The 10051-nt window shown below is 43.5% G+C and overlaps 1 protein-coding gene across 1 annotated transcript in view; it reads right to left on the reverse strand.

The window, feature by feature from the left end:
- LOC311159024 (neural-cadherin-like) overlaps window positions 1–8438 on the reverse strand; it is a gene marked incomplete at both ends in the record, with an annotated part of 59099 nt that extends 50661 nt beyond the window's left edge. Inside the window, one exon of the mRNA XM_084214883.1 lies at window positions 7430–8438. Coding sequence (XP_084071009.1) covers window positions 7430–8438 — 1009 coding nt within the window. The remainder of the gene's footprint in view (window positions 1–7429) is intronic.
- Between the last annotated feature and the right edge of the window lie 1613 nt (window positions 8439–10051).

Here is a 10051-nt window from a genome sequence, read left to right on the forward strand (position 1 = left end):
GGCTCTTCTGGTTAAACCAAGCCTTGAAAATCATGCCTGCTGAAGCTGACTGCAGTTTCAAATACTGTAGGTCAGAGCTGCCTCTAAACCCATCTCTTTTCACCATGTCATTTTAAAAGATGCTGTCAATCTGTGAAATCCAATGCATTCTCAGACTTCTGATTGCATTAGGATTATATGACTGTCTTTTCTCTCAAAAATCCAATGGATAATTCTATAAGACAAAACTTGGAAATAAAATCCTTATATTCATGCAAAATGTAGGCTTCTCTGCATCAGTGTAATTGATAAAACTGACAATGCCAGACATTCTGATTTTTAAAAATCTGACAATAGAGAATGTGTAGTTGACTGAACATGTCTCTGCAATTGTGGACAAACATTATACATTCCTTGAATGTTCTGAGGGAAGAGGTATTATATTATCATGATTAAACCACAATGGGTGAGAAGCTAGGCTGCTCCTGGCATTTTCAGGTCATTACAATTTATTTTTAAGAGGAGATTATGAGAGTGTTAAAAGTCTTGCAAGCCTTGAGGTTACTACTGCTATTACATACTGCCCTAAATCCATCAGCAAATTAAGGATTCAAGCTGGTATTTTTCTTTATGGCTTGTGGGGTTTTTTAGGTTGCTTCCACTTTTTACCTTAAATACACAAATGTTTTTTGAAAACTTGGGGTGTTTATTTGAGTTACTCCAAGTTAAATGTTTGGAGTTGTCTGAGAGGATATCGAAGTTTTGAAGACCCTCTGCAAATACTATACTGTGCTATTTTAAATCCTCACTCTAAAATATGTCTTCGTGTAAAATACCTACTGAGTATAGAGTTTGGGAAGACACATCTTCAGAAAAAAATCTTAATGCCCTAAGCCTCTAGCTGCAATCAGGAGAAATATATTTTCCCATTTTCATACCATAACATGAGATAAAAGCTACTGGTTATTGTACCCAGTCCTACTGTATATCCTTCAAAAAATAGGACAATTATGCACAAACATTTCTCTACTGTCATTTCTGAAAATTCCTGAGGTATATGATGGGCTACTTTTAAGTACAGTAGTTTGCTCATTCATAAAACATAAACCTTCTAAAGAGATAACTTTGATGGGCTCAAGCTGGGGACAGCCCATGTTCTCTCCTAATATGTCTCATCTTTTTTGCAGACAGAATAATGACAGCCTGGCATGTCTCTGCTCCTTACCATCATACAACTTTTAAAATAGAAGTTAAAGCAAACCAGAAAACAAAAGTAAAGAAAGCATCACAGGAGCTCAATGATCATGGCAGAAAGGATATTTGCATAAATAACCAATTAAAAGTCATTAAGGTGATGAGCATGTTATCAGGGACTTCCAGTGTGGCATCAGTCTTCTGAGGGTGGCAGGGAAACCAAGCATGCCTAGATGTGAAATAATGACTGCAAATTAATAATCACAACAGACATCCTTAAATAACAAAACATGTGTCTTAATGAATTACTATGGATTGCCAAAAAGCATTATCAGAAAGAGAGTACTTGGCTAAAGCAGGAGCAGCTACTGTGCCACTGTAAGATGGGAAGTTCTCATGAAATTTTCCTTAGAGTTTCTTGGGGAAAAAACAGTCTTTTATGGGCAAGGAGGAAAAAAAAATTAAAAAGGAAAAAAAAAAAAAGGTAAAAATGCCACCACAATCAGTAGCTTCACCAACAGGGCCTGCTGTGCATCCTTGGATCAGTGTAGAATCCCAGAATGATTTGGGTTGGAAAGGACCTTAGAGCTCATCTCATTCCAACCTCCTGCCATGGGCAGGGACACCTCCCAGTAAACCAAGCTGCTCCAGGCTCCATCCAGCTTGGTCTGGAAGTCTTATAATTTATTTGTTCTATCAAATTGTCAAATTTGTGCTGAAATTTAGTTGGATTTGGAGAAAAAAGGAAGTTAATTTCTTTTGTAGAAACTGAATGTTTGAGATGATAAACAGCCAGAAGATCTAAACAGCTTTGGTGTTCAAGTCATAGCAGTCTCAGAAAGATATTTTTAATCTGCTTGGAATAGAAAGCAGGAAATTTCAAAATATTCAGACTGATCAAACATCAAGATGGTGCTCCACAGCTTCCTCAGATGTTCCTTTCTGCCACAAATCAGTAACATTCCAAGCCTGTAAATACCCATAGCTGTCCTGAATGCACACAGAACACACTTTTTTTTAACTTAAATGCATGAAACCCACTGTTGTTTAATGAAACCCATCTGCTGGATAATAGATGATGATTTCAACTTAAGCTCAGCTTGAAGTGTAACTGTTGACAGCTGTAATTCATGAAAGAGGTAATAAGAAATGTAAAAGGCAAAACATCATCCAGAAGCTACTTAATTCTTAGGGATGATCCCCCCAGAATCAATACAGCTAGTAAGGGACTAAGGCCTCAGATAAAATTAAAACAGATGATCCTTGACTTCCAAGTACGAGATCCTTCAAGGTGAAAATATTACTAAAATTGGGATCTCTACTCTCTATGTTGATTTTAACAGGACAAATATATTTAAAATACAAGAGATGCTGTTAACTGTTGGAAGGCAGGTCAAACATTACCCTCAGTGAATGCCCTGATGAGAAAAAATGAACGACAGGAGATTACAAAGCTAAAGCCCATGGATCAAGTAAGGTCAAGGGAGCTTGAGACAGCAGGATTAGAGAGGTGGGATCTTTAATGCACTTCCCCCAAGCACTAATGGAATAATAATGGCTCCTTCTCAAATTAAATGCTACCCAATGTTGAAATATTAATGTTTATGACAGTCTAAGAAATTTTACCTTCTGCTCACTGGGTAAAAACTTAAAATAGCATTATGCTTTTGCAAAGAGTAAATCGTGTCCCAATAAATTGAATGGTATAAAATCCTGAAATGCCACCAAAAAACCGTGAGTATAACCATCAGTCCTTCCAGGCAAAATTAGCTGAAGAATATAATGATCAGTGATCAGTGGGGTCACCAGAGGAAACTCCTCCTCAAGGACCACATGCCAAAAAACATGTTAAGCCCTGAAATTCTCTTTAGCATTTCATGGCACAAACTAATGTACAGGGTTTTCCTGGTGTTTCCTTTTGGTTTAAGGTTATAAAGTTTGTTTTTTGGTTTATTTTCTCTTGGATAAAATGTTTGCTAATTACAAAAAACAAAGATTGCCAGGCCATTCTTCAATTTCAAGTGTTTTCGGCTTTGAGATTGATTTTTCTGTCTGGTGCCAAGGTAGATCCTCACAGCACCTTCCAGTATCTGAAGGAGCCTGCAGGGAAGCCAGAGTGACACCCCTTGTCAGGAATTGCAGTGGCAAGAAAAGGATTCGTGGGTACAAATTAGAAGAGGGGAAATTTAGGTTAGGATGTTAGGAAGAAGTCTTTTACTGTGAGACTGGTGAGAGACTTGAAGAGGTGCCTCAGGGAGGTTGTTGATGATCCCAGCCTGGCACTGTTCAAGGTTAGGTTGGGTAAGAGCTCACCTGAAGCTGAAATACCAACCGAGGCACTATGTACTCTCTTGTCCAGGCCCTGAAACTCCTCCATAGGCACAGGAGAACCCATTCCATTTAAAAAATATCAAAAAAAGAACCCAGGAAAAAAATCCCGCCATTCCATTAAAAAAAGTATTTTTCTCTGGCTACTTTTTGGTGACTAATTACTGCCTCCAGAAAACAGATTTATGAAAAAACTTAGTCTACAATGTGTCAAAAAAAAGAGAGATACACAAAGAATAAACAGAACTGTAACATAGTATTTCCTCTACAGATTGCAGTTCATTTTACTGTAGCAGTAAAATAGACCAAATTATTATTTCAAAGGATAAAAAAAGGAGTGTTTTCAGGCATCTACATTAAAATAAACCCACGACATTGATAACCTAAATATGTTCAGTCACAAAGCAACCACAGCATGTAATGCACTGGTAATGATAATAATTATGGTAGTGATTTGTGCACATCACTAACAAAATCTTAGAGCTCAACTGCAGCTTTGCCAAAAAACCTCTATCCTGGATGCTGAAAAGTTCTTCAGACTGCAAAAGCCCTGACAGGGGTAAACATGCACCAGCACAAAGCCTATGGTCTACCAAGAAATACTCAGGCAGTGATGAGCGAGTGTGTTACACTGGTAGGTATTTGCCAGGCCAAGTGGAGTGAGCTCCCTTAACTCATACCTTCAACAAAATGCAACTCAGAGAGAGAGAAAACCCTTCCTTGCCATCAACATGTGGGAGATATCTGCATATTGAGGTACTAAAGGTCTGGCTGCATCTGAAACCCCAGCCCTGCACACACTGCTGTGCTCATTGTCCAGGACAGAATTGAGAGAAAGTAAACAGAAAAATATTCAGAATTCACTTTTAGCTAAAGGGTAAAAATAAACAAACATACAGCCTGTTACATGCCACTTGAAGAAAATTGAATTCAGGCAAAGGACATCTACACAGTCCTATTTCTGACCTAAATAGTGGGAGCTGTCACAAATTAGGAATAAACTGCTCAATCTTGCTTTATTAACATATACCCATCTTCTTGCTACTAGTTTGAGAATGGTCCATCAGACCAAAAAACAAAAAAAAAAAACCAAAAAAAACCCCAAAAAAAAACCCAGTTATTGTGCCCAGAGATGCATTAGGATCACTTGTGGCACAATGCTTTTAAGCATTTTTTACTGCTGTAAGTAATGAAGTGCACATTATAAATGAATCTCAATAAACTACACTGAAAAGATAAAGGAAAAGAGGGTAGATTTTATATGCTAAGGTATTTAAACACCTTGTCTTATCCTCAACATCATTGCCTGCATTGAAGAAGAGAGTAATGACAGAATTAATTATTGGTTCTTTTCAGTTCACAGTTACCAGGCAGCAAGAAGAGTGGAAAGTGAAAAAAATATTGAAGAAATTAATACAACTTTATACCACTTGAAAACAAATAGACACCTGATATCATAAGCTCTAATACTATAAGCCCACAGCTACTGAAATGTCTATGGTTATGTGCAATGTAAAATAAGTGACCACAAAGCAAAGTAAATAAACTGCAGAAAGAACCTGAACTTGCAACTTTATTCACAACAAAATTCAGTGTAGCCATCTCCACACTTTATTCATCCTAAAAACTCATTTCTGTAAATACTGTGCTTTCTCCTGGAGCTTTGCAATATTCTGCACCTATCTCAGATAAGTAAAACACATAATTATGCTAAGCATCTTTCTCCTATCCCTTCCTTTTGGTTTTCTTTTTTCTTTTTACTGAAGTTTGGATTGCGAGTAAGCAGAGAGACAGAACTTTCTAAATCTGTTTCAAAGTATTATGTTAAATGTATTTTAATTCCTATAAAAGGAGTATGAAAGCATTCTGCCACTAGAAAGAGTTTTGAAAGTGCCAAGTCATTATTAACCTTTAACTGATGAAAACAATAGTATTAAGATGTATTTTGAGTTTGGTCTCCTTTAAACCAAGAAACTTAAAATCATCACTACCTAAAGCATGGCATTTGAACTGTCCACAATTAATTGCTGTCTACATTATCTCAGAGTCAGAACTTAGTCCTACATCTTTTTAGAGACTTATTCTCTTACTACTACATATTACCATCAGTAATACATTAGGCTAGTGGAAAATGCTCCAAACTACTCAGTGAAACTACATGATGGTTAAAAAAAAAAAAAAAAAAAGTCCCTGAAATTAAGTTCAAACTTGTTCCAGAATGCCCTGGAAGTGAAATTTTGGGCATGACAGAATGACAAGCTTTGTTCCAGGCAATCTCAGACTCCTATATTCAGACTAGGTAAAGGAAAAAGCTATCACAAAGGTGAGACCAGCAGTAACCCGGGGCAAGGTTAGCTACCACTGCTCTAACAACATCTTCTTGATCCTGACAGAGGGAACTGACACCAGCAAAGGGCTGGAACTTGAGCTACATGACAGAGTGGTGAACATCCCAGCAGCACACTCGGATTGACCCGATGGGTTCTGTCACTGCCTCGGAGCAATGACATTCCCCTCGGCAGGCAGCCTTGCTCAAGACTGACTAGCGGGGGTAGGACACACAAAGTGCTGTGTTTTGGAAATTGGTCTGTCAAGCTCTTGGTCTGCAGCCAAAGCTCAGGCTGGAACACAGCACAGAGCCAGTGCAAGTGACTGACACCAACACGCGACAGCGACAGGCACGACAAAACCCCAGAGAGAAGGCGAGGAGGATCTGAGAGCTGCTCCCCAGGACCCGAGCGAAAGGAGCTGCTGGGGTAGCCTTGCTTCACAGGGAGAAGTATCCGTGTCACCGAAACTGTCAGCGCTAATTAGAGCCCTGCAGACATCCTCAGGGATCGCGCAGACACCGAGGAATAAACTGCCTCTCACTCCTATGGGCTGCCCCTCAGTCAAAAGCAGGCGAGATAAGGGAGAGGAATCGCGTGGGAAGCTTTTCATCTCTCCCGCCTGCGCTGCTCTGTGGCTGAGAGAAATCACCCTGAGCAGCTGCACTGCTGAGCAGTTAATCGTTTTCACAACCACTAAAAGTCTCATCATGCCAAACCCTTCCTGAACCTTTCCAAGATGAAATCAGGCCAACCAACTCATGTCTTCTGATAAGATTTTCTCCAGAATACTCGTTCTGGGCAATCTCTGCAAAGCTGTTACAATCGCAAGTAACACAAAAATTTAAAAAGCGACATTATGAATGGGCAGAGATATCCACCATTCATAAATTAAAAATATGCTTAAACTAATCTGTATTTTCACAGGTGAAAAATATTAACCAACATCACAATGTAAAAGGAAAAGAGAATTTTAAAAAGCAATATGTGTAATCAGCCAAGGAAATTAGCTATTCTATTTAACATGAGTAAGACCTTATGAAAAATGACAATTTAAGTCACAGACATACCATTTTAATGGTGTACACTGAGCTCCTGAGATATTTTTTTTAAAAAACAGCTACCTAACACAAAGGCTCCAGTCCTTGTGTCCAAAACCCCACATCATGCTTGTGAGTCAAACACACTCAACTTTAACAACAACTCAAAATTCAATGGCTTCAGCTGCATGCTTCAAATTAGGCACTGACAGGATGAGCGCTATAGAGAATATTTTAATAACAAACACCTGTGCTGTGTCTCAAGCACTCACTAACAACTAAGAATTCTAACCGGTGAAACACATTCTGCTAAACACCTTACCACTCCTTACACAGCTGTACCTTACTTAAGCTACATAGTGCCTCTTGTCATTTCCAGTGGTTTTAATACTAATAGTTTACAGATTTAAAAGACCAAAAGTACATTCCACAACACTGCATGACACCTGATGCTAAACCACCGTTAGTTGCTTTGTCTCCAGTCACCGGGAGACAAACTGTCCTCGAACTCCTTAATGGGACAAGACCACTACTTCGTCTAAGACTCTGCCTAACGCCCACCTCGGCGCTCCTGGACGCGGACGACGAGCTCCCAGGCGGCCACCGCCTCCCTGTCCAGGGCGGCGCGCAGCGTCACCTCGCCGCTCTCTCGCTCCACGCTCACCGGGGACTCCTCGACGGGCGGCGACAGCAGCTCGAACCACGCGGAGGCGAAGCGCGCGGGGGCCAGGCTGGCCAGGCGGGTGCCCGGGCGGGCGTCCTCGGGCAGTGCCAGCGCCAGGGGCGCGGCGGGCGGCAGCGCGGCCCGGCGGCGGCGGGGCGGGGGCGGCGGGAGGCGCTTTGGCTGCGGCAGCACCTCCAGCTCCAGGGGCTCACTGAGCAGCGCGGGCCGGCCGCGGTCCCGCGCGTAGACGCGCAGCGGGATGGGAGCGCGCAGGTGGAGGAGGGAGCTCACCAGCACAACGCGTCCGCTGCGCGGCACCACGAAGAAATGCGCGCTGCGCGGGAGGGCGAAGTAGCGCAGCTCCGCGTTGGCGCCCGCGTCGGCGTCCTCGGCCCGCGCCTGCCACACCTGGGACTTTAGAGCCAGCGTCTCCTCCACGCGGAGCTGCGCGGAGCCGGGCCCCACGAAGCGCGGCGCGTTGTCGTTGTCGTCCAGGACGCGCACGGTGAGCGCGGCCAGCTCGGCGGGCGCGGCGCCCTGGGGCGCGCAGCGCTTGCAGCACAGCCCCAGGCGGAGCGAGTACAGCGCCCGCGCCTCGCGGTCCAGCGGGCGGCGGGTGCGCAGCCACACGCGGGCCGTGCGCGCGTCCAGCGACGCCTGGAAGTGCGAGTGTCCCTCGCCCAGCAGCTGCAGGTGCCAGCGGCGCCCCTGCACCTTGGCGCACCAGGGCTCGGGCCCCAGCCGCGTCAGGGGGATGCTGAGCCCGCGCACCCGCGTGCCCGCCGGCCGGTTCTCCGCGACGTGCCCGTCGAAGGAGGGTGTCCTGCGCGGGGCGGCGCGGGCGGCGGCCAGAGCCCAGCAGAGCAGCAGGCAGCCGGCGGCGCGCCGGGCTCCGCGGGTGCCCATGCCGGCTGCGAGCGGCGGCGGCTGCGAGCGGCAGCGGCTGCGGGCGGGTGCGCGGCGCTCCCCGCGCTGCCCGGCCCTGCCCGCCGCTCCCCGCAGTGGGCGGGCGGGGAGGGGCCGGGGCACGCCGGGCCGCCCCCGCCCTGCCTTCCCCCGGTCCGAGAGCACGCGGAGCGAGCCGTCCCGTGCGCCTGCTGTAGGATGTCCCCGCCGGGCGAGCTGCCCAAATGATCCCGCTGATGGAACAACCTAGCGCTCGCTTTTACTCCTCCGGCAGCCGAGTTCTTCCTCCACGCGCCGCGGGCACCAGTGCACAGGTGATGTCCTGCAGTTTGTCACATGTCAAGCAGGCTCTCCCAGCACTCCGGCGTCCCCTGAAAACATTTAATTGTTGATTTCTAGGCAGCTACCTATTCTAAAATGCCAGTTTTGCTCTCAGCTTGTACTTGAGCGCTGTCACTGACCTGAAGTCACATCTTCGGTCACAATTAATCAGCTCCCTTATATCTCCCAATTTGTGAAGGTAAAAAAGTTCTGGATGAAATGTAGCCTGATTAAAGAATGTTTCTTGTGATCACCAGAGAGAAACATAACCCAACATTTATTTGCTTGTTTGGATTTTTGGAGTAAAACTAAAAACCAGAAAAAACTTAATTTCACTATGATTACATAATTCAGGGATGTTGTAGAAAAAGTTACTAGATTATGCAATTTCTCTTCAAAACAGATCAGTGCTTACAAGAACAAAATCCAAAACAATATAAAATGGGAATTAGCTGTGTTTATGTAGTACATGAATCATTTAAGATTAAGAATCATTCTGAGATTAAAGAACTGCAAAATAATAAAAGATACTCTGTATTGGTCACATTACTCAAATTTCATGAGACTGGATAATGTTTACATTTCTCATAAAGCAGTACATTTCTCTTATGTATACCACCCAAGACTGGGAAAAAATTCATAGACACAAAATTGTTCTTTCCTGTAAGCCTTTTGGAGAAACTGGTTGTCTTTTTGGGAAATTGGCAGTCCAGGATCAAGTAGGAAGCCTATGGGAGAGTCAGAATGAAAAATCCAAGTGCTCAACAGGGAGTGACCTTCTCCATTTCATCCTGCAAGCAATTAGGGAGAAACAAATCATCAGCTTCACACAATCTCTCCATTTATGCCTCACATTGAAATGTCTCTGTAAAAGCAGCCTCCTATACAGGATGTTATCTTCAGTACTTTAGTGAGGGCTCTTTTTTGGCCTTAAAATAGAAAATTTTACACATGTGGGTGTGTACAGAGCAAAGGACAATGAAGAATGGAATTGGATAGGAAGAACTCATAATTTGGTCACAAAGATTTATGTGGCTTCAAGATAAAAGGATTTTTCCAAGAGTTTCCTAACTAGTAGGATACTACAAGGAATCTACAATTAGTATTTCATCAAATTTTGATCAAAAAATTTTGTGAGAGCATTTTAGTGAGATCTGTTTTCTCCATCCACTAGGATTTACCTCTGTAAAAACATACCAGGAGCAGTGCTATATTTTGCAAGGTCTTTCACTTCTGCATCAGTTCATCAGATAAGTAATTTAAACACATGAGGTTTTAACAGACTAAAGATG

Source organism: Fringilla coelebs (genome assembly GCF_963513975.1).
Source record: "Fringilla coelebs genome assembly, chromosome: 14".
Classification (NCBI taxonomy): Eukaryota; Metazoa; Chordata; class Aves; order Passeriformes; family Fringillidae; genus Fringilla; species Fringilla coelebs.